Source organism: Bombus flavifrons, chromosome 16 (assembly GCF_040668555.2).
Source record: "Bombus flavifrons isolate JBK064 chromosome 16, iyBomFlav1_principal, whole genome shotgun sequence".
In the NCBI taxonomy this organism is placed as follows: Eukaryota; Metazoa; Arthropoda; class Insecta; order Hymenoptera; family Apidae; genus Bombus; species Bombus flavifrons.
Window position 1 is genome coordinate 5,059,104 of NC_138457.1, and position 25,524 is coordinate 5,084,627.

General features: G+C 31.4%; 2 protein-coding genes and 2 long non-coding RNA genes across 15 annotated transcripts in view; 2 read left to right on the forward strand and 2 right to left on the reverse strand.

The window, feature by feature from the left end:
* The first annotated feature begins 596 nt into the window (after positions 1 to 596).
* LOC138188469 (sorting nexin-14) lies at positions 597 to 14,840 on the forward strand. Of its 3 annotated transcripts, none has more exons than XM_069130270.1 (10): positions 597 to 848; positions 2,040 to 2,283; positions 2,585 to 2,974; positions 10,851 to 11,163; positions 11,288 to 11,443; positions 11,565 to 11,689; positions 11,771 to 11,832; positions 11,955 to 12,799; positions 12,881 to 13,126; positions 13,970 to 14,840. In XM_069130270.1, the coding sequence occupies exons 1-10, from the start codon at positions 727 to 729 to the stop codon at positions 13,972 to 13,974; spliced, it is 2,508 nt and encodes an 835-aa protein (XP_068986371.1). In that variant the 5' UTR covers positions 597 to 726; the 3' UTR covers positions 13,975 to 14,840. The 3 variants fall into 3 exon arrangements, with proteins under 3 accessions (XP_068986371.1, XP_068986369.1, XP_068986368.1); XM_069130268.1 differs by having other exon boundaries at positions 14,495 to 14,840; XM_069130267.1 differs by having other exon boundaries at positions 12,881 to 14,840.
* On the reverse strand, positions 13,947 to 16,886 carry LOC138188472 (uncharacterized). The gene is made up of 2 exons (XR_011175511.1): positions 16,712 to 16,886; positions 13,947 to 16,520 (listed from the first exon to the last, which is right to left on the reverse strand). It is a non-coding gene; the product is annotated as an uncharacterized LOC138188472 (long non-coding RNA).
* Positions 16,874 to 18,116, forward strand: LOC138188473 (uncharacterized). The gene is made up of 2 exons (XR_011175512.1): positions 16,874 to 17,593; positions 17,714 to 18,116. It is a non-coding gene; the product is annotated as an uncharacterized LOC138188473 (long non-coding RNA).
* A 1,795-nt stretch (positions 18,117 to 19,911) lies between these two features.
* The window catches only part of mAChR-A (muscarinic Acetylcholine Receptor, A-type), a 44,373-nt gene continuing 38,760 nt past the window's right edge, over positions 19,912 to 25,524 (reverse strand). For all 10 annotated transcript variants that reach the window (XM_069130273.1, XM_069130280.1, XM_069130277.1 and 7 more), the window contains 4 exons: positions 24,903 to 25,182; positions 24,502 to 24,628; positions 23,928 to 24,245; positions 19,912 to 23,434 (listed from right to left, as the gene is read on the reverse strand). In XM_069130273.1, coding sequence (XP_068986374.1) covers positions 22,913 to 23,434; positions 23,928 to 24,245; positions 24,502 to 24,628; positions 24,903 to 25,182 — 1,247 coding nt within the window. In that variant the 3' untranslated portion in view covers positions 19,912 to 22,912. The remainder of the gene's footprint in view (positions 23,435 to 23,927; positions 24,246 to 24,501; positions 24,629 to 24,902; positions 25,183 to 25,524) is intronic.

Consider the following 25,524-nt stretch of genomic DNA (forward strand, 5'->3'; position numbering starts at 1 on the left):
AACAACATTTAATTGAAAAAGGATATTTTTATTACACAAAGTATTATTGTCAATGATATTTTGATTGCTTAACTAAAATTATATTTTTTTTATAAGTAGTCCAGAAAGTTTGAATACTTGTACATGTGTGTACAAAATTCTTACTGTATTACACATTACAATATTTTTAACAAATATAATTTTTTAAACCTGTCATTTAGTATTTGTGTATATTCTTTATTTTACATGTATGTTAACATTTCAGTAAAAACTTCTATTAATTTTTTCGAAGTATAAGAAAATGTTTAAATAAATGAGAGAAATTCCTTATTAACAATTGTGTAATTCATTTACATATATAAAAATATTGTAAAAACTATATAATGCAAACCTAAATAAATGTCAATAATTTTTCATGCTAAATAAAATTTGTAGAAAGCTTAAGATATTTGTTTATTATTAATAGTTACATTACGCGATTTAAGAAACAAAAAAATATTTAAAATTAAAACTATCTATGTGCTAAGTATTCGTAATTTTGCGAAGTTATATATATATATATACAAAAACATTCAATCTATATATATATACATAGATTGAATGTTTTTGTCACGTGGTTTCTTAATACTGAGTTATCTACCAAAACGTCGTATTGAAGTTCGTTGATATTTGAAATGTTTACGTGCTTTTTTGCTCTGGTTACAATGTTCTATCATAATTCGAGAAAGAAGAATTTTTAATAAAATAATGGCATTTGTGTCTGTCTTTAAAGTACAAGACTTTTGTAAGACGATAATTAATGTGTGTAATGTAATAATTTCTGTGACTCTTTTCATATTAATTGCGTTTATTTTGATCGTATTTAAAAGGTAAGTGATTTAAATACTTATATTTTATTACTAGTAAATTATATGTTTAATTTTAATCATTTATTTTTTACGTTTTTTGATTATTGTTATTTTGGTATCAGGTTATCTTATTATTACAGTATCTCTAGTTTTATGTAATTTTGTGTTAAATTATTGTAAAAATATCATTCTACGTTTTTAAAGTAGTAATTTTTTATTGTAGAAGTGAACATAAGAAATACTATTTGTTTTTATATAAAGATTTTATACAATTGTATAAATGATAAATTGTATATTTAACAATTTTTGTTATTTGTATTATTATATGTAATTGAACATAATGGACAACAAGTTAGTGTATGGCAATTGGTAATAATATGCATACATTTGTGCATTTACAAGTATATACATAATTTTGTATGATGAGCAACCTGTTACGAATTAGATAAAAAATGTAAGATTACATTGGGTAATTATAATAATATCATTAGTTACAAAAATATTGTTAAGCTAAGTTTATCGATTATGTAATGTAATGCAGAATTTCAGATTTATTGGCATCGTATAATGATTAATGAAATTGTAGGGCTTATTTGGAAGAGGAACTACATCAATTTCTGATTTTTTGCATTATTAACTAACTTGTACATTCTATTATGTATTCCATTACCTTCTAGATGATTTTAAATTTTCACAGCTTTTTCAAGGAGAATCTGTTTTTTATTATTTTTGATTATATTTCTTATATTTCTTTGATTGTATCATTTCTTTCAATATATACATGCTAGTATGCGCTCTACTTTGGATTTTTTATATAGTATATTCTGCAATGTTTTACATCTTTAAATATTTCATAAATGCATAAACATCCACAGTCTAGTTATTAGCTACACTGTACAATTACCCATTTACCTAAATCGTTAACTAAACAGTTTATAATCTTTGGTACAGTTTTGACGCAAATAGAAATTGTGTAAGATTTATTAAGTTCTTTTCTGAATCTAATGGACTGTACAGATTTAGTGGTAGATTTACTATCATTGTCACAGCGTCAAAAGCTGAAATCCTTCCACATTTTATTAATTCTTTTGTTAATAAAAAATAAGGAATATAATAAGCGTCAAGTTTACGAGACATTACAGAATTAATTTAAATTATTAAATTATTCGATTAAAGAATATAATAATTGCCTGATTTATCTACGAATTTCAGTTTCATTTGGATACTTATCGTGTGTTGTCTCTATATAACCAGTGTCTTTTATGGGCTCGTTATATTAGAGTATGTCGGCGTGGCACTCGTGAATTTAAATGCAATAAGCGATAGTTTTAATCCAACCTATGAAAGCAAGGATCCGTGCAGCGTTTGCAGTAATAATAGATGCAAGAGACATAAATTATTACCACATTCGACGAAAGTGAAAATACCGAAGGATCTTGACCATGCATTAGAACAAGTAATTAATCATTGCAATTCAATGCTTTGTAAAGTTTCTTAATTTTTTAATTTTCCTTTTATTTCTGCAACAATTTTGCTTTCGTTTCTCTCATCCTTGTAATAACTAAATTTGCGGCAATTTTGTTTTCTTATCTGTTGCTGTAATGAAATTTAATTGGGTTTCTGTAACTGCACTTCCATTTTACCTTAAAAATTTTCGGCAAAAATTAACAAATAAAGTTCCTATTTAATTACTGTTACGCTTCATATATATATATATCAAACGAAAAAAAGAATAGATATAAAATTTGTTTCCACAGCTTCTGGAAGATTTATTGCAGAAATATGTTTGCGCATGGTACTCGGATTTTTCGACGAACGAAGCGTTCGTACAACAGCTTCGTTTGGCCACAGCTACTGCAACGAAAGATATTGCAGTTCGGTTGCTTCGCACAGACGTGTCCAATGTCGTGTTTTACCATTTAATACCTCTAATATTGCAACATGCTCAAGATTGGAAAACATTACGCACAAAGATGAAGGATTTGTCGGATACATCTTGTTTCGGAAATCAACTGATCGACCATTTTGGTCGTGAGATACATCCAGCGAGTTACTCGCGTAAGGCAGAGCTGAATTATCTGAGAGGAATTGTAACAGCGTTTATACCGTATTTATTACCTGCCATCCATGTGTCTACTAACAACAAGGTAAGCTCTTGTAGAATTATTTATAAACGTTTATGAGATCGAACTAATAATTATTAAGAGAAGACCATTGTGAATTTCTCTTTCATAAATTGTTTATGATATACGCTAAACGAAATTTCACTTGTGAATTCCTTCAAAGCAAATTTTTATTCTTCCTGTGAAAACTTTTAAATGTTTGACTAAAAACTAATTGTACGATATAGTGAAGATTACATTCAGCATCCCAGAATTTTTTTACGTTTTTTGAAAGTTTGGGACAGTAAAAAAATTAAGCGTGGACATAAAGGACTAAGTTTTTCTAGGGTTAGTGTAAAAATATATTTGTCCATATGCGGGTTGAGAGAATATTTCTTATCAAATCGCTCATCATTATTTAATAAATATTTAATATTCTTTAAGAACTACTTTATTGATGTATACACATATAAATTGTTGCTCTACTCACTACTCTATGGACTCCCAGAAACTATGCTGATCAACTTCATAATTTAAAATACATAAAATTTTTATTTTATTCACCTTGGAATTCAATTATTTATGCTACCTACTCATAAATTATAAGATGGTACATTTATGAAAATAGCATTTCTTCTTTGAAAAATCGTATACTAATTCTATACTTCGATAATGTGAATAAAGTTAATAACTTTATATAAAAATGAAGTTGATCATTTGGGATCAATTACAAATAATGCGCGTGTTTATTACGAACACTGATCCAGTGGCACACATCGTGTACTGTTTGTGTCTCTAACAGTGTCCTTTACACACCTACAGCCGCTAGTGGCTCTAGTGCATACCTGAAAAAAATTTATTATCAGAAAACAAATATTATGATGCAGTGTATTGATATCATATTAATAATTAATAATTGCGAACACTCACGATTCGAGGGCAAAACTCGCGATTTGGTTGTGGATTACTGCAGGTTGGCTCGCATAGTGTTCCACATATGTGTTCTTGTTGATTTTCTGGACATTCTGATCCGGCAGTTGAGTCTTGGATTGAATCTAATTTTGGGTATTTACGAATCACATAGACGAAGATGAAAAAAATATAATTTTGACCCTCCCATAGAATTCGTAAAATTACATTAGTAATTAATAGATATTTGAGAATATGAGGGAGTTTCAGTCCGAATGATATACAGAGTGTCTCAACTAAATGAGATCATCTAAATATCCATCTTATTTGTGTTTATATGTTTATATGAATGATATGAGAACTTCTCAGAAGCAAGTTAAGCTATTTCAACAGGCACATGTAACAATGGAAAGAATTTTTCTCAAGATTATTTTTTCAAGAGATTTCAAGGCCATCAGTATATTTTTTATTTTCTATACAAAAGTATTAAGATATTTATGTCGGGAGAGATATAGAATTCTATTCAAAAACATATCGGTGACATTGAAATCTCCTAAAAAAATGATTTTGAGAAAAGATTCTTCCCACTCTTACCTGTGCCTGAAAAAAACGTCGTATAAAAAAATGTTATTCTACAGGGTGGTTGGTAACTGGTGGTATAAGCGGAAAGGGGGTGATTCTATGCGAAAAAAGAAGTCGAAAATATAGAATAAAAATTTTTTTTTTTTAATTTTTCCATCGAGACAACGATCTCCAGTGAGATCCGTTATAACGTACCGCACGCGTACCGAGCGAAAGTTCAAAGTCGATTTTCTCGAAAACAAAGCCTCAAACGAAAAATGTTTATTCTATATTTTCGACTTCTTTTTTCGCGTAGAATCACCCCCTTTCCGCTTGTACCACTAGTTACCAACCACCCTGTATATTTTTCCCTTATTTTTTCTCGTAGAACCACTCTATACTAAATTTACTCTGTGCCACCAATTACGGATCACCTTATACAATAAAATCTTCAGTCAAAAAAATACTCGCCTCTCTTTACGAATATGTAAACACTTTATACTACATAAAGAATATTAAGTAGTTACAATAGCAAAGAATATACGAAACATAATTGCTTGGATAAAAAAGCAATATGTCAAGTCGTGTCTAACTATATTTGGTATATATGTTCTTAAATTATTTAAATATTTTTTTTAACACCATAGATATTCCAAGGCGAGAATATATTCAAAATTTGAAATTATTACAACATTAGTTTTTTACTTTTCTAATATTCCTTTCTCTGTCCTATTATACAGGGTGGTTGGTAACTGGTGGTACAAGCGAAAAGGGGGGGTGATTCTACGCGAAAAAAGAAGTCGAAAATATAGAATAAAAATTTTTTTTTTTTTTTATATTTTTCCATCGAGACAACGATCTACAGTGAGATCCGTTATAACGTACCGCACGCGTACCGAGCGAAAGTTCAAAGTCGATTTTCTCGAAAACAAAGCCTCAAACAAAAAATATTTATTCTATATTTTCGACTTCTTTTTTCGCGTAGAATCACCCCCTTTCCGCTTGTACCACTAGTTACCAACCACCCTGTATATTTCTTCGTTGAAAATCATTATACACTACTCATAATATTCATTTCATGTCAAAATATCGAGAGGAATATATGTTTTGGATTGCCTTGAGGAAAATAAAAATAAAAAGAAATGGAAAAGTTGAAGATGATACAATTTTCATGCAAGGATAAATCAACGTATATTAAATACTTACAAATACCAAGAATCATGACAACAAGCAGAGAAACTACTAGGCATCGAGACATAGTAACTTCTGATAAGAATATTTGCCTTACACCTATTGAGCTCTCCCTCGACTTTGAAAAGTTGACACTGTTATCCTCGATTTTTATACTGCAGTTTTTCTCATAGTACACGTATATTTGGTCGTACGTGTCTTTCCCTTGGAGATAACACGCGCGCATAAATAACAAGATTTGATAAACTATTTGACAGTTGGTAATTATTTATGTAAGGTTTTATCAAACCATTATTTGTATTTTTATTATAAGATTAGCCATGTCAATGTTATTAATCTTATCATACAGGTATGCCAATTTCTCTGTACGTTAAAAGTGGAGATAACGACTGTTGTTCTTTTACAAGATGGCACACATATCGAGCCGGCTTTTTCATTTTTACGCGCGCGCGCGCGCGCGTGTGTGTGTGTGTGTGTGTGTGTGTTTGGGTGGAGAATATCTTTCTGCACTTGCGGCCTTGAACTTCTTCAAATACACACAGAGAACAGAAGCGCCTTTTAGTCAAGAATATCCCTTATCTAAAGCGATACAGAAGACATGGCTAGCATTGAGCCGTGAGAACATTCGATGAGCAATGTTTGCCAAACATTTTCAGGAAATTAATTCTTTGCCATGTCAAAATTTTCGGATTTTCACGGTACAGGTATAAGCAACCGAGGAATCATGAGAACATCACGAAGAGTCATCGTGTGACTCCGTGCCAGGTTCTTTAATTAAGAAGCAATATAGTAAGATGCAGTAAGAAGCGAGTTAAAGTTCCCTTTCGACTCAATCATCAATCCTGCGGAATTTGTGAGTTGATTTTCAGTTATAGAACTGGTAAGGTAAACACGTGCAGAATTGGAGATTGGAGAGCAAAGAAATACAGAAACAAAGAAGTAAAGATGAACAAACGGGTGTAGTGAGGAAGGAAAGAGGCGGAGGAAAGAAGAGAACAATAGATATAGCAGAAAAGCGAGAGTGAGATCAGAAGAAGAAAGAAGAATAGTATGAGGTGAATAAAATAGTAAGGTTAGAAAGAACAGAGAGCACTAAAGTGGCGCGAAGGTAGGTAGGTAGGTAGGTGGCAGGAGGTAAGTAAACCGTTGAGATTCTTGGACAGTAAGGAGGAAAGAAAAAAGGAGAGATCAACAAAAGAGGAAGTGAAAGGACAGATGAATCGGTGAGAGATAGAAAACTTGGCGGAATAGATCAAAGGGCTAGAAGAGGAGACAAGGGAGGAGAGAAGAAGATAGATGGAGGAATGGAGGGAAGAGATGATGGAAGACAGAAGAATATGGAAAGAGGAAACGAATAAATGGGGAGAGGAATAGGAAAAGGAAAGCTGAAGTGGGCTAAAGGGAGAAAGAAGTTGGAGAAGAAAAGAAGGGAGCTGGAATGGAAAAAGTAAAAAAGGAAGAGAGAATCGAGGAAAAAGACCGTGATAATAAAAGGTGTAAGATAAATAGAGAGAAAGAATGAAACAAAGGAGAAATAATTTGCGAAGAAAGAAATGATGCTAGTAAGAGCGAGAAAGACAAAATCAAGAGGAGACGATGATATGATGCAGTAGAATTAGGAAGTTGGTAAGACAAAAGCCTAACTTCTTCGACACTGTTTTTGGTTTCCCATTGCCAGTGCGTCGAAACTGAACAATCAAAACCCTAAGATAACATATTACTGCACCCATATATCCGCGACACATACACTTGTAACCTGTAACTATCTTTTGTCTAGAAGCTAGTTGTACAATATAGTAAAGACTTCAATAAGTAACTCAACATTTCTCTACATGTTTTCAAATCCTAGAACAGTAAAGAAATTAGGTGTGCGCATAAAGATTCAGCTTTTCTAGGATCGATACGAAAACACACTGGTGTGCTTAAAGGAACGCTCGATTTTCGCCGAAAAATTGATGATGTTTAAACTATTCTAACTTCGTAACTAGAAAACATACGACGATCATTCCGGGCTCGTTTTGACGCGTGAAGCTTCTACTTTTGGAATACTTATTTTAATTATCCCACAAAGTTCTTGTATCATGTGACAGAGTGGGATAGCGAAGATGCTTCTCCGTTCCGAAAATGTGTCAAATTCAATCGATTCTGCAGTGATTAACAATTTTTTTGGCGACTAGAATCATCACGGATTGGAAGATTGGGGTATTCCTTTTACAACGACTCATGTAAAGTTGATGTACGATTTTCTTTCGCCGTTTTATTGAATTTTGGATGAAAAGTGTGCCGCCGGTATTAGAATAATCCAACGTACATCACGTGGAGGTTATATAGTCGAATTTGTATGATTCAGACGTATGTGTGTAGTGTGTACGTATAATGTGTGTGATTTATGCATACATTTAGCCAGTATATTTAGCGCGTGAGTAGGTAAATGTTCAAAAACCAGTTTCCCCATTTTTGCCTTGCCACTTCCTGACATTTTTCTTCGTCCTGACATATAGATGTACTAACGTATCAACGTTTTTGAACATCCAGCCATTCGATTTTTCGGTGATAATTGAGTACGTCTGTGTATGTTTGTATATATGTGGATTAAGAAAATATTTCTTATTAAATCGCTCATCTTTATTTAATAAACATTAAATATGCTTTAAGAACGTTCTTTATTGACACATATACAGATATAATTCAACCAGTTACTTCAACCTATAAATACTCAGAAATGTTATGCTGATCATTCCATTAATTCAGTTATATAACATGTTTTTGGAATTCAGTTATTTATGTTATCTTCTCATGAGTTATAAAATTATAAATTTATATGTATATCGAATACTAATCTTGTACCTGGATAATGATAACCTCATATAAAAATGGAGTTGATCAATTTGGATGAATTATAAGTAATGCGCGTGTTTATTACGGACAATCATCCAGAGGTATTCATGTTTTGTTCCTTTTGTTTCGAACAGTGCCATCTACACACCTACAAACTTTAGTGAGTTTACTGCATACCTGAAAAGAATTTATCAGAATATAATTTGTCATTGTCAGAATATAGATACTATGACGTGAATGTATCGATATTGTAATAATAATAATTGCGAACATTTACGATTTTAGGGTACAATAGAGGATTCGAGTCCTGACCGTTACTATCGCAAGTTGGCTCGCAAAGAGATCCACATATGTGTTCATGTTCATTTTTCCTACAATCTGGTTTGGCATCGAAGTCTTTTTTTTTGGAATTTTTACGAAAAAGGATATTTAGTTAATAAATATTTGAGGATATAAAGGAGTTTCAGTGCAAATAATATACAGAATGGTCCGTAACTAATGGCACAATTGGGTGATTCTTATTTGAAATTATTATAACGTTAGTTCTTTTTTCTGTCCTATTATATATTTTTTCGTTGAAAATCATTATACACATTACTTATAATATTCATTTCATGTCAAAATAACGAGAGGAATATATGTTTTGGATTGTCTCGAGGAAAATAAAAATAAAAAAGAAATGGAAAAGTTGAAGATGATCGAATTTCCATGCAAGGATATATCAACGTATATCAAATACATACAAATGCCAAGAACCGTGACAACCAGCAGAGAAAGTACAAGCATGGTGACTTCTATCGAGTATATTCGTTTACTTTACGCCTTTTGAACTCTCTTTCGATTTTGACAAGTTGACTCTGATGTTCTCGATTTTTATATTACAGTTTCTATCATAGAACACGTATTTAGTCGCATGGGTATGCTCCTTAAAGATAACACGTGCACATAAATAACAAGACGTGATAAACTATTCGATAGTTGGTCGTTATTTATGCGAGGCTTTATCGAATCGTTAATTGTATCTTTATTATAGGGTTTACTTGTGTGAATGTTTTCAGCTTGTTGCCACTCAGGTATATCCATTTTTCTGTTCATTAAACGCGGAGATAACCTTTATTGTTGTTTTACAAGGTGACAGACGTATCGAGCCGGCTTTTTCCACTTTTACGATGAATGTCATATATTCACACCCTCTTGCATTTCTTAGTTGTTTCAAATCGATCAATTCTTTGACCAATTAAGGATCTAGTATAATAATTTATCATAGTGTTACTACAAATATTTCAATTCCATTCGATTTTATAAAATTACAGGATCTTGGTGAAAGGAATAATGAGGGAAGAAATATTAAGCGAATCTTTGGAGTCTCGTTTCATAGCTATCGGAATGTTTAAAAGAACTGAATTTAATAATGTAAATTGATTGAAAAAAGATTGCGAATCAAATTTACACATTTTTCTATTCTTTTCATTTCCGTCATTGTATCCTTCTAACCTGTGGTTTCTCAATAGAATTTTGATTTTATTTTCTTCTGTTTCCCCGACGAATTAAAGAAAATCTTATCCGATGAGTTTTTCTGGTTTTTTTATGTTCTCAATATTTTCCTATTGCTCACTCTAGTATCAATTAATAAGTATATGCTTAGTTAAAAGGTTGTTTATTGTACTCTTTTTCCTGATATTGCATAAATATATGTAGAGTGAATCACCTAAGAGTGAAAGCTGAAATGTTTTAATGTATAGTATTAATTATTGTATTATATATTATATTATATATTATATTATATATTACTATTAATTATATTGAAAAATGTTTGGTAATTATGCAGAAAAGTAGTCACCTCATCGATTTCGATCAGTTTGAAATATGTTATCGTGGACACTATCCTGAGTAACTGTTTTACGTCCTCCCTTGTCTTTCATACGAAAAGTTTTACAAATAAAAGCTAGAATATCTACTGAACTAATAGTTTTTCGACACAAGTAGATTAATAGCTTTCTTTCATAAAGAATTTCGATTTGTATTGTTTAGTGTATTAAAAAATGTATGATTTCATTTAAAAAAGCGAAGTTAACCTTCACGTGACCTTTACGCGCCCATCTACAGAAAAACTAACATCAGAATATGTCCTCTTTGCAGGCACTCAACTTCCATCTGAAACATTTTTCAATGTAACTGATGGTATCGAATAAATTTTAACTCCAACTCTTAGCTGACTCACCCTGTATACTCATGTAGCTCTTTTGTAAGCGGAGGAAGCTAGAATAACGATATCTTTTTTCAGCACAAAATTTGTTGTTGAAATTAGTGTAATCAGCTATAAAAAATTTCAACACGAGCGTGATCATAAAATATTTCATTTTATTGATGATGATAATGATTAGAGTGGAAAGGGGAGTGTAAATCTGTATTTTACTTTCAGGTCATACTTCGAGAAATTTTGGCCAATTGGATTTTGCTGCCAGCAATAGATGCGATTGCTGATCCAGACAATATAAATGCGTTAATCGCGTTATCAACTCATCGCGATGTTCCAATTTCTAATCAAGTGGACGCAGTTAATGTACCGATGTTGCAATGCTGGATGACCATTCCAATGATGCCAAAAAACACGCAGAATCACCTGAAACCCTCTTTGGATGAAGTTTTAAATGATCCTCGTTTATTGTACATGTTTATGCAACACATCAAAGAGAATGGCCCTATGAATCTCTTTCAGTTCTGTTTAGACATTGGTAAATACATATTTATACATAGTGATAAATAAAAATAGTAGCACAGATTAAATTTTCCTTTTAAAAGTAAAATTTTTTGTAGTAAAAGTATTTGATGAATTTCAATACATATATCTATTTCCAGATGATCTAAGCAAGCGTATGTTAAATCCAGAAATGACTTCGAATGCAGAAAGTAGTTTGTACACAGATATTCAAAATATGTATGCAACATATCTGGATCCTGAAGGTCCGGAATGCTTACATTTACCAGGAGATATATCCATGGGCATATGCCAAAGTAAGAATACTTCGTTTTGAGAGTTCACCTGCAATACATGTGCAATTTATATTTATATATTATCAGCATAACATGCTACAAAATATCCAGCTCTTACATTGTATGTCAACAACACTTCTAGTTTTAGAAAGAGGTCCGAAGAAAATTCAGGAAATGAGGACTTCACAACCATTTTATCAAGCACACCAAGAAGCCCATGCTTTATTAGAATCTACTTGCCTACCATCTTTCCATCATAGCTATCAAGTAAGAAAATCGAAGAGCAATTGTTCTTTATTTCCTATATAACTGTTCTCATAATAATTCTTTCTTTATTTTACGTTACAGTTGTATGATTTATTATGCGGACAACCAGTTCCAAGTCGAGTGAAGCAGTCACCACGATTGAGGTAATCTTTTTGCACTTATAGACATAATAACATGTACAGTTGCCAACGTTATACGCTGCTCAAAATAATTAGGCGAGTTTGTACTTCCTATATCTTAAAATGTGTCTAATTTTTATTTAAAGCGTTACTAGTGGATCCGCAAATGCATCCTCAAAGATTGGAAACCATTTTCCGAAGATTGACGTTTTGAGATTATCAACCATAGACGGGATGTCATATCAAGATATATATCAAGGCGAGGAAATAGATTACCCTTCCCGTTCTTATAGCGAGATTAAATATTCCGATAACAGTTCCCACAGGAATTTAACAACATGGCGAGTCAATATTCCGCACATTGAAACTGGAGATAATCAAACTTTATATTATTATGTCATCGCTGTCAATAATATTTCCGAAGGAAAATCCTGGACTGTGTTACGTCGTGATCAAGATTTTTACATTTTACGAACACGATTGGCAGAGTTTCATGGTGACAAAGAATTGAGCGACTCGCCATTACCATCAAGAAAGAATCCTCATTCATCGTGTACTATTAATAGACAACGATATGAAGATTTTCTGGAAAAATTACTATCAAAACCAGTGCTCAGGAGTAGCGAGTTGTTGTATAATTTCTTGACTGTGCCAAATTTGAAGCCTTATTTTACAAATTATAGCACGCCAGATATTGGTATATTGTATCAAAGTATGGCATACAAATTAAGAAAAGAGAAAGGTCAAAATTTGGACAAGTTTCTGGCAGTGTTTCTGGCCTCGACTAATATTAAAAATGAATATACTGATATTGGAATTGAACCAGCGAATGAATCAACTGTACAGGAAACGGAGGAAAAAGGACGTCGTGATCTTGAGTTTGGAGTATTTGGAAACAATCTTGATTTGGATCTTAATTTTAGAACTTTACTTTCTCCTTCGTTAGAACGTTCTCACGTTAAGGGTGCTTCTTTCTGTATTGTAGATGCTGGTAAATGTTTTATCTTATAAATCTTTATAATGTGTGCCTCATTCTTGTATAAATAGAGTTTACTGGGTATTACTGTTTCAGTGGTGAGGTTACTGAAAGTTCCATCGATGATTGCTCGAGTTCTATGGATGATTGCTTCATCATCACGTGCGAAAATAGATCCATATGTCAACGTTCTACTCTACAACGCTTTGGCAAAACTTCTAAGCGGTGGTCGTGCAGCGACCGTGGTAAAACTTCTGCACACAAAGGTATTGTGTGAGAAGAAGGATTCATCTCAAGTGAATCGCCGGAATTACTATGAAATAGCAAAAACAGGATTGTATGGTTTGTTGCCTTATTGGTTAATGGTATTTTATAAGCCATGGATTGAAATAATGGATTCAATTTTGGACTCGTTACAAAATGCACCGCTTAATAAGCATCTGGCATATGTTCTTCTGGACCAGATTTTGATAAATATATTTCCAGAACTTACAGTTTAACTTGTATATGCATATGACATATGCATACACTTCTCGTCAAAAGGATTAGATAGTTATCTTTAATTTCTCAATGATGCGTGTAAAGTTTTTCGTCTGTATCGTTTAACATTAAAATATTATGAGCTCAGGATATGCGGTTCGTTGAAAATAATTAAAAATGTTATGAGTTTTAGTGTGTAACAAAAAAAAATTGCTTTGTTTTAAGGACGAAATGATAACACATGTACAATAAGAAAATAATAATCAACATATATTCTAACTAACGATAATTACTAATCAAACATATATATTTATTTAATAATGGGTACATCCTCCTTTATTTTCTATTACTTCTATTATACGATTTGGTATCGATTTATATAGTTTATGGCTGTAATTTTGGTTTAACGCACCCCATTCGCGTACAATTGCACTTTTTAATTCTTGATGCCTGCGCAAACCATCACACTGCCTCCTCCCATTTGTCGTCGAATTGCTGATATTGTCTGTTTTCTTGTGTCATGAAAATAATATTTTATCCCATCAGGACCATCCAAGTTGAATCTTTTTCATCTGAAAATGGTACCCTTCTTCATTTCTTTTTCCAATGTATTCTTTCTTTTGCAAAGCGTAAACGTTCTACTTCGTGTTTCGTTGTTAACGAAGGTTTCTTTTTCAATATCTTTTACTCTTAATATCTTTGCAGGGTAGTAGAACTCGACGAACACTTGAAACACTGGCACTAACACTAGATTTTTCCATTATTTGCTTCGTTGTTAACTGCGAGTTGGAAGCTACACGCAAAATTGCTCGCTTATCACGATCGGATAACGATGATGGCCGATCAGTACTTTTCTTTTTGCCATAATCTTCAACATTTTTTTAAAAAATTGTGTATTACTCTACGACTTCATCTTATTACTTTTGATATATTTGTTACTGATAACTGTTGCTGTTTTAGTTCAAGAATTTGATTTTTTCCAGACTCGTTTAATTTTTTTCTACGTCCTACATGCTTAGAAATTTATATAATATTGTACTGTAATCCTTACTCGTTGATAGATCATGAACTACTGAGCAATTTCTAAACATATTAACAAAGTGTGTTATCATTTCGACCTTAGTATGGAATAGTTTTTCTTTGTTACACACTAAACCTCATAATATTTTTAATTATTTTCAACAAACCGCATATTCTGAGCTCATAATGTTTTGATATTATACGTTACAGACGAAAAACTTTACATGCATCATTGAGAAATTCAAGATAACACAGGATAAACCTGGGTTATCTTTTTGACGAGGAGTGTATATAACGAGTATATATAATATATAATTAATGTGGAGCTTTTGAAGATTATAATCTTACATAACTAGTCATGAAAAACTAATTCAAAAAGATGTGTAAAATATGTAAAGTAGTTTATAAAATAGCAGTAATAATTTTTTATGAAATTATTGTACTGTAAATATATGTAATGTTCCTAGGCTATATCAGATTTTGTCTAACAGTCTGTTACTTTTTTAGTCCTACTGTGCACTTCTGTAAAAAGCCATAAATAAAGACATAAATATTAGTCTAAGCTAGAATACCCCCTTAACTAAACAAATTATACATACGTAATATAAATATATATTTAAAAACTCAAATAAAAACTGAATTAAACATATTTTCTTCTTCATTTCCTAATGTCTTTTATGAATAATGCCACCACACATCATTGATGAAAGCACTGTCAACATATTGTTAGTAAACCTTGCATCCTGTATTCCTAATCTAAAAGCTTTTTTAAAACCTGTAATTGTGTAAAAACAAGAAAACAAAGATTAAATATTGAATCATTCGTAGAAATAAAACGCTCGTTTCTTATAGATAGTATGGTATATTTTATCCAGATTCTACTGGTATCATTACATACAGTTTTCTCTATACGTCTTTTTTTTCAGTTACGTAACGTTTTTTTGTTTGTTGCCTTATGTATTCTTTGTTAATATAAAACACGTATATAAACATAGATCGAGTATATTGGTGTTTACAGGTAATGTATGGTTAAAAAAGGTCGTACACCATTTTTCGTTATTTCGATATACGGTTATGCAAAGACATCATCTTGAAACGATTTGACACAATTCTTTTTTTCTTTTTTTCTCATTTTACTCTGTGCTCAACTACGTACAAGTTTTTTTCTTTGCAGTGTTTTACATGCTTCTCTGTGTCTAGACGTGTGGGCAAAATTATAGCTCGTAACAATGATACGACAATTTGAAAGAATCGACGATCATCATTCGCGTATCCTTGAGCGATAGTAAAAACGATTCGAGTTCGTTACGAAACCTATATATATCGAAGAAATAGGAAAATCCCGAATTGTGTTCAGTAGAAGTGTAAGAAAATATTTTCCGGAATTTTATCGCCGATCTGCATATGGAATACGATTAATTACCCATGAATGAAAATGCAAATTTTCTATCACTCTACGTAATACATATGACTACAGAAAAGGTGCTCGGTAGGTTATGCATTACATTCAATAAAATGTAACAGTAAAACGATTAGCCTGAATTAAAGAGGTTCCTTGCGAATCGTTCGTAACTGTGAAAAATTGAACACGTCCGCAGTTTAATGCAATACTTTTTTTTAATGGTTATTATTATAACGATTCGTATTCACGATAATTGAATGAATTCTCAGGTCAAATTTGATTATTTTCAAAGATCTCGATTTCTTCGATATCGCGTAATCGATTTTGATTGAGAACTTATGTATGAGACCGATGTGAAAAATCCATTATGTTCAAATTCGAAGTCGATGTGCAATAGACAATGCGTAAAACAATGTGGAGTTTGGACACCGCTCCGCTCACCTCTCTAAAGAAGATGTACAAATATACATTTTCGTTTGATACTCGAACTGATGTAAAATTAAAAAATTGGCACACCGTACGGTACATCTCTTCCGTCGTATATTATATATATGTATATTATGTATACGTATATGCATATATGAATGTAAATTAATAACCATGTTTTATGTGCGTAAGTTTTCTTACTTGGCAAAGTCATTTTCTTTCTCTTTCTTTTTTTTTAGCTTCACAAGGAGACTAAATACTTGCACGAGGCTACTACGCAAAATTATGGTGCGTGTTTGTAACCTTATCGTTTTTTTCTCCTTCACGAATTTTTTACATATTCGAAAAATTTTTTCATTCGTACCTTCTATCATTCTACGAAACCTTCCGACTTGGAATGATTTTATGCTAAAGAAAAAATTGAGGATATATAATAATAGAAAGATAATTAATTCAAATTAAAATAAATACAAAATAAAAAAGTGAACAAATTAAACATTAAAAAAGTAAACAAATTTAAATAGTAGTGTGACTTTGGATTAATGCAATTTTGGATGTTTATGAATCAATCGATGTAATATTTTTCTTATCGTTATCACCTATTCAGGACCAATTGTAATTTGTTGAAATTACAGATTCTCAATTTTTCTCAAAAATCCTTGAGCGGTCAGCATATCATTCTATACATAGTATATGTATGTACAAAAAATAATTCTAAACGACGTTTTGTCAATATAAGGCGATATTTCTAGGTAATTAATTTTCAATATAAATAGCACCATTTTGCGCAGTAATCCTCTCTGCAGGAATTCTGTTTTTGAACGGACGTTGTTTCGCCCATTTAAATAAATTAGGTAAACTGCGCAACAGTCGCGTCACGGAACGTATCTTATTGGGAAACATTCTGTACACGTAACATATATTTCATCCCTTCTTAACTGTCTGGTAATTATTTACAAAGCGGAGGACCTTACCGATTTCAATGAGCTTAAAATATGTTGTCAAGGTCAACATTCTGAACAGCTTTTCCCTATAAATGTTACCATCTTTCGACTTTGATTTCCGAGATATTCGCAACTTTCCGTTTTAACCACAGTATGATTTTGGTAATCGAATAGTCAATATCATGGCATTTTTTTAATATCATAGCCTAAGTGTTTACAATTTCGAATAACGACAATATAATATAAAGCTTAATATATAAATTGTATCTGCCCTATTATTTAATATCTTAACTTATTTAATAGTAACATTATGGTAAATTATCTATCCTAAACCTAACCTAATTATTTTTCTTTCCTACGTGAGTTGAAAATGATTATCTGTATATGCCAGAATGAAGTGCAATCGTGATATAACTGAAGTTTTTTTTGTGGATATCTCAGTAATTAAAGCCGAGTGACGGTAACGTGTACAGGAAAAAGTTGTTCAGAATGTTGGTTTTGACAATACGTTACAAGATCGTTGAAATTGGTGAGGTCGTTCGCATCGTAAAAAATAATTTCCATTTCCTTGCATCTTAGAAAGATGATCGTTCCTTTAACGTTGAACATCGAATAGTTTTTCCTCATACACGTATTTACAAATTTACACGTTCTAAGAAGTAACAAGTACGAGACAAATAAGGTGAACGTCGACTGAATATGAATTACTCATTTTTACAAAATGCCGTTCTTCGAGGGATAATTCTAGAATAATTAACGATACGCTCCTTAAACCGAATGCGACTGCTGTCAAGTTGACCATCTGCTTAATTAATAAATGTATACTTTCGATTTGTTTCGGTTTCTTTTATCGTTTGAATATTCATAAGTATATCGATCTCAGAAACTGAAAATCATTTAATAATTTAATAGCAGTGGGATTATAATTTATAGCTTAATGTTGATGTAAACAGAATCGGCTTTCCTTATTAATTTTTAAATAATCAGGTTTATAGTAATTTTCAATGTAGAAAATGATAATTCTTTATGAAATATTAACTTAAAAAAATCATTGCAAAATCTAGAATTAAGATTAAAGTGAGATCTTGTTAGAATTCGCTAGATCTCATACTATAAGAATTTATTAAATTTTGTTAGTTCTCGTCGAATAAAAATAATATTGACGCAGTACTAACAAGATTTAATTTATCGACTTTAATATATAAGTTGAATCTCAATTTTCCTTTGGTTTACTGTTTGGATAGGTAAGAAAAAATCTCACTTTTAATATGGAGAAGATTGTTCCAAAATGTATCAATATTTGTAAGATGAAATAAGAATGGTATTTAGCTATTATAATAATACCTTTTATGGGTACGAATTTTATAGTTAGATTTTATACAGGTTGTTTCAAAATTAGAGATTTTAAAGACACAAGCAGTAATTAATGAATATATGTTCAATATTGCTTTATTATCTATATATATAAAAGTCAAAATATGTATGTACGTATGTATCTTCTTCTATCTAAAGAGTTCTATACTCTATTATACTATTTTCACCAAATTTAGCATGTATATTCTTCGATACTCCAGAAAAAATATTGTGTAGACCCCTATCCCCAATCACCCCCTCTTAACCGAAGCCCGAGTAATTTTTTGTGTACTAACTCAATAATTTTCAGTAATTTTGAGGAGGAATATTTTACACGATGGTGTGAGTGCTTCCTGGAAACAAAATTTGGTTTTAACATTTATTGTGAAAGAATTAGTTTAAAAAATGAAAAGTGAATATGTTATGTGAGATTTGAACAAGGGAGAATTTAAAGAAAATATGAATATTTAAAAAATAATTTTTTAAAGATTTAGCCCTTCAAAAAGAGATTCAACCTTTGAACCGCAAGATTCAAAAGATTCACTCCCTCGAAAACCCCCGCAACCGGACACACGCACCTAATAATATGTACAAAGTAGTACAATCTAAAATTTCGAGCGCCTATCGATGAGCAACCCGCCATACGGCAATCGTTTCTATAAAGCTTCAACAAAATTTTGAAATAATAAATTGTATATAACATGAACTTCTTTACACAATAATTTGTTAATTAATATTGTGAATGAATTAACAAATTACAAGTTACAAACTTCTTTTTAGTAATTTGACAATATTGGTCAGTTTTTTAAATTTTACAAGGTTAATAATTTTATATACAATTTTTAGATTGTTGGTAAGAATTGTATTGAATTTTATTGTAGTTAGAAGTTTATTGAAATATAATTTCATAGAGATGAATAAAGGTCTTATGTAATACTGGTTGCTCATCGATAGGCTCCAGAAATTTGCACATATAAATTTTCTTTACCAAACAATAAAATAAAATTGAACATAGATCATTAAGTGAAACGTACTTCTTTCATCTTCCTTTTTCTCGATTAAATTCTCTGCTTGATTAACTTGTAGTTTTGAAACATCCTATATTGTTAGTAATATTTCACATTCAAATGAATTATATTTTATTATGTTGTTACAACAGTGTAAAGTAATTAGTTGTAAAAAGTAACCACATAGAAATGAATGATGATTGTTAAAATTCTATTTTAAATGGATACACACAAAAATGCTAAGTATGATGAATAAATTAACATAACAATATTTTACAAAAAAGGAATTATTTGCTAAAACAGCGAAAATTTGTATATACATATACATACATATAAATAAATATTAATATAAAATATGTATAAAAAGGTAACGCAATAAAAATCACAGAATATCTCGACAAAGAGCCATTAAAAATGAATTATTTTGTACTTATGTTCCTAAGCAGAATTCAATAATAATTCAGGATTACATAAATAATGAACTTTTATAATAACTATATTCAAACATCCAACATTATTATTAGTATTACATCAATAATGTAAATAGTTTATTGTTGAATTGCTGCAACCATATTAATTTAGTTTTGAAAATTTGATTTATTTATTACACATTTAAGAAAAACATTGAAAATAATTTTACTGTATCGGACTAGAAATTATAAATTTATTTCACAAGATGTAGATTATTCGAAAAGCCGATCTATCACGAAAACTTCTGTAAAACGAATAAGATGTTACTCTTTTTTTTATCAAATTTCATGTAGAATGACAAAGTTACAATAGTTCCCGGATAAATGTCCACATTTTCCTTGGTAAAAGTTCTGTGTCTTATTTCCACCATTTTCTATCATATCGTATCAAATTAAATAATTTCAGAGGAGTGATATACTCATTACTATATGAACATAAATTTTTAATTTTTCCTGACACTTATACTTCACTTATATGTATACGATATATGAGCTTCTCAGAAGCCAAGCTCAACTCCACTTTGTCTCTATTCGGTTGCTGAATGTATCTTTATTAAAAAGATTATTGAAAATAAAAATTTGGTTCATTAGAAACAGTTAGTTTATATTTTCGTTACGCATATTTACTTATTAATCAAAATGATTAAATTAAAACTTCGCTCGTATTTAAATGCTGTAGAAACACTAGCCATCTTAGCTGTCATCTTTGTGATGTCTGTGATTCTGTCTTTTTGATGCACAGTCGTATATGTACTCTTGCATGTATGCGCTGGTATCGGAATTATACATATAGCAAATAGCGAATTAAAAACATGTGTAGCGCTGTCACAGACTTGTGATTTCATACTTAGAATATATTCAATACGTGGTCGAAAACGTCCGGTTTTTAAAATTTTTAATTGCTTATAACTTTATTTTTAATAACATACAAAAAAGATACGCGTCTAAAATTTCTGCTTTCTGAATTCATTTGCATAATTAGTGAAAAATATGCAAGTACTGAATTCTCTCAATGTCATTATACAGTTACATCATACAGAAAATTTCTCAATTTCATTGTGCATATTACGTATTACAATTAGAATAGTACTATCAGTAGTATTTCAATTATTCAGGTAACTAGTGATGTCACTATGATTTAAAACCATAGAGGAAACTTATCGTACCCATTTATCCGAGAAGTACTGTATGCAACTGACAAAAAATCACGTAATGTTCTTTCGTAGAAAAAAATACATAATAAAAATTTTTGTAGTAAACGTTCGTAATAAAAAAATGATAGCAAATCCTTAAGTCCTTATTTATATATTTAGTACAAGTATACCTTTGAAAGGATACATTTATTAAATTACCGGCCTATACTATTGATATCTTAAAGCTTCGTTTGGCACGTGTGATTAGAATGTTATTTAATACGAAAGTGTTAGAACGTTTTTTTCTTAACACGAAAGAATCGATGCAGCGCTTCTTATATTTTTTTTATACCACTTTGTTGCCATTATAATTGTGACACACTCTCTATGTATAATAGCGCTTGTTTTGGTTCTCCATGACTAATTACACTTAAAACACTCATTTACAACTGGACTACTATTTAAAATGTACATCGAGTGCGTTATGTGTTCCTCGAATAAAACGCACGAGAAAATGCTTGTTTATTAACTTTTCTTCCTTAGGATTCGAATAGATTTCGTTTTTTTGTGCGGTATAGCTTTGTGTGTGTGTAGGAGGCTTATGAAATTTTGTCAGTTTCTTAAACGTTACTTTTCATTAAACAAACATTTTCATTTCTATAAAAAATTTCAAAACTAAAGTATTAAACAGCCTTTTAATAAATTTCGAAAAACTATTAATAATAAATAATAATAAATTAATATTTTGAGATTAGGTTCACTCAATGATAATTTTTTGTTGAATCTATCCACCTGTAAATAAAGTATTCTCACAAATATTGATTCAATTTGTAACGTTTGTTTATAGAAACTGATTTTGTTTCACAAACTATAGAAAAGAACTCGATTCGCGGCAAGTCATCGGCTCTATCGCCGCTGAAATCGAGCCACAAATTTTGGCACTGTCGCGTACGTGCCGGTTATCTAACCCTTTTTTGTTTTTCCTTTGTACGGTTCAGAAATATATTTATAAAGATTATTTTTTATGGCAGTATTCACGTTGCATTGCCTCAAATGCGGAAATCTGAGCTGTCTAACCGCGAACATTTAAGATTCTTCCGATTTCCGACAATCTAAAATAAAAAACATCTTTCCTCCTCTTTCACTAATAAATTATTTCGATCTCTTGCTAATTATTACCATTTTAATGATATATTATGATTGAAAATTACATATTCTCTTTTCTTTTAAATATAAAAATTTCTATGTCAATCATCTTTATCTGAAATGTATGAAACATAATTGTCAATTGAGAAACCAAAGTTAGTGGTATTATACATGTAAAATACTGTATACAAAATGTGTCTTATTAAATTTATCAAATCGAGTTGTAAACACCCTGTGTTTCCCCTAATCTAACACCTAAATTATGAAACAAAATCTCCGAGTGGAATTTTTTTAACTTGCTTAAACTGTCTTTCGGTTTGTACAAACGTTATTTTACGAACCAGTTTATCTTCTTCGATAGTTTGCTTATCTCGAGAAACGTTGTCCCTTTACGAACCTTGTTACTTGCCTATAAAAAACAGAATTAAAAAGCGATTTGCTACTCGTATAATTAAAAAGATTGGAAAGAGACTTTTTAACAAAATATAACAGTTGTAACAAATAATATCATTTGTTGATCGTCCTTTCGATTAGCAAAAGTGAAATACGTACTGTATAATAAAAATATTCGGCACGTTTAGTAGCCTACTGACAGTAGGTTACCATAAAATTCGTAAGCAACTCAGTTTCCTTATCATCGGCAAGCACGTTCGGAGGAATGATTAAAAAGGAGAAGAGAGAAAATGATAGAGAAAATAGTACGCCCTGGAGCGTGCAAACGTCGCACGCTGGGCGTTTCTACTGATATCATCCTCTGTCCATCGCGGCTCTGTTCCTATTATGCCACTTGCACTTGAGAATCCTCACATATGTTCGTCGAAATGCCGCGTTGCACAAGGCGTAACACATTGGGTTCACAGTACTGTTGATATAACAAAGGTAATAGAAAAAGTCCCATAGCTCCTGTGGTATGTACCAGGAGCAGGCTGTGATGGATTTAATTAGAACGAGAATATTGTACGGTGTCCAGGTGATGATGAACGCCAGCAAGATGGCCGACAATGTTTTCGCGGCCTTTCGATCGGCCTTCTTCTCTTGTATCTTTTTCTTCTTCTTGTTCGCGGGTTTGCTCGCAGCCGGTTTGCCCCCCGACGGTTTCGGAATGTTTTTCGTATTCAGGGGAATCCTTATGTCGGGCATGTGAGACGGTCTCCTAGTGCTCAACGAGGGGCTCACCGTCTCCTCGTGGTACATTTTTATGCTTGCGGCCTCCGTGTATTTCCCTGTACTGTCGATAGCTCTCGGAAGCCGGATTATAATCGTGTATATCTAGATTAAAATATTATCATATAATATATTGGAAAGTTCAGAATAGATAGTACAAAAATAAGAAATAAGGAAACGTAAAAATAAAGGAAAAGTGTGTATGTAATTATACAGTTCTGTATTATAATACTTAAAAGAAAGATGAGATAAACCTGAAAAATCATTTGGAGCATATATTTCATGTAGCGAAAAAGTATATAATTCTGTAATACTCAAGTTTTTTGAATTATTCAGGGTGTTTTACAAAAAGGCTGAACAAACATTTAAATAATCGCTGAGCTATTAAGTCAAACAACTTCTATTCAATAAGAAGATAAAAATATTAATAACATAAAAATGGCTAATAAATTAACGAAACTATTAGTTACATACATATAACTTTTTTTCACAAATATTAGTAAGATGAAAATAATTAACAAATTATGAACGACTATGGAACGTGCGAGACACTGTTTGCATGCAACATTGTTAGACATGTTAATAAATCCAAACATACAGAATCGTTAGAGTTGCTTCTCGTCGACAGCTCATCGGTTCTCTTAGTTTTTTTGTAATCGTGGTTATCAGCTGTACTGATGGGTTTCTCAACGGTTAACGTGGTAGGATGAATCCCACTTAGAGAGGCAGATCGAGAGACCGTACCAGTAAGAGGGGTTTCCGCTGATAACGGCGTTATGGCTTCGTCATAACCGTGTCCTGTGCGACTGCTCTCAGCGCCTTCTATGTCCTCCTCTTCATCATCATCCTCGCGACCACTATGCCACCACGCGACACACCACATCTTCAGCCACATCCACGAAAATGGTCTGTGTTTCTGTATAAGTTTACACGAATTTATAAGAGATTATTAAGAGATTTATAAGAGATTATAAGAGATGAACTTGATAAGTATATTGTATAAAGAAAATGTCATGAAATCTATGATTAAATTAAATTTGAACTAGTCTTTAACAGATAATGTATATTTAACATTTAAATATTTACATTCCAATAGTTTATATCTGAACAGATAATTTAAATGGTTTTTAGTTAGATAGATAGATTTAGTTAAATAATAGTTAAATGTTTACTGTTTTATATTGAGGATAATGTTTCTCTAGATAAGAGACCGCGATATGTGTCGCATTCATGTCGTCAGCTCCTGTGCTTGATTCGCTTCTAGGCCTTCTACAGTCCTCCATATCCAACGCTTCATCGCTAATTACAAATAAAGAGAAATATAGTATAATATACAAAGAATACATTGTTTAATATCGATTCAAGTTCCATTTTTGACTTTAACTTTTATCAATCAAGATACGGGATATTTTCTGATTACATTTACAAATTAAGGTATAACCTATAACATGGCGAATCTACATGAAACAGTAAGTCGAAAGAGTTATGTACGAAAAAATGTCATTCTATATTTTCGACTTGCTTTTTCATATAGATTCACCCTTCTTCGTTAAAGAAACATGAAATAATTTACCTAGAATTACTCCTTTTACTAGCATCTTGTTTTCCAGCTTGTAAATAGGGAAGATCTTTTTGTCGTTTCTTGGTCTCCTTCCATATCCGCCAGTAAAGAATAATCATCACAGTGACAGGCATGTAGAATGCAGCAATCGCGGTACCAAATGTAATGTAATGATTTGTCTCGATGAATTGAATGTAGCAGGCGTTTATGGGTACCGTTCGTTGGCCTTCGATATAAGGCCAAGCGTAAATCCACGGTGGCCATAGAAGCAGCGAAATTCCCCATGCACATGCTGAAACACATTAAATATTTTTTTATTTTTTATTTTTTATTTTCTTTTAATTTTTTCCCATAATATTATTGTTAGATTGTGGATATTTATGCAAATTCATATTTTTATGAACACAATTGAAGAATTTGCAACAATGGGAAGGTAACACCAGCATTTTAGTTGTATCGATTGGAAAACAAATTCGATATTTACATTATTTCTGTAAATCTAATAATTTTTTTAATGAGACACTTGTTGCATATATTCACACTTTCTTCCTATTTTTATTCTTTCGATATACGAAGAATCGTCGACAAGAAAAAAGCTACGTCTCGAATATTTTTCTACGAACTACTTTCTTTA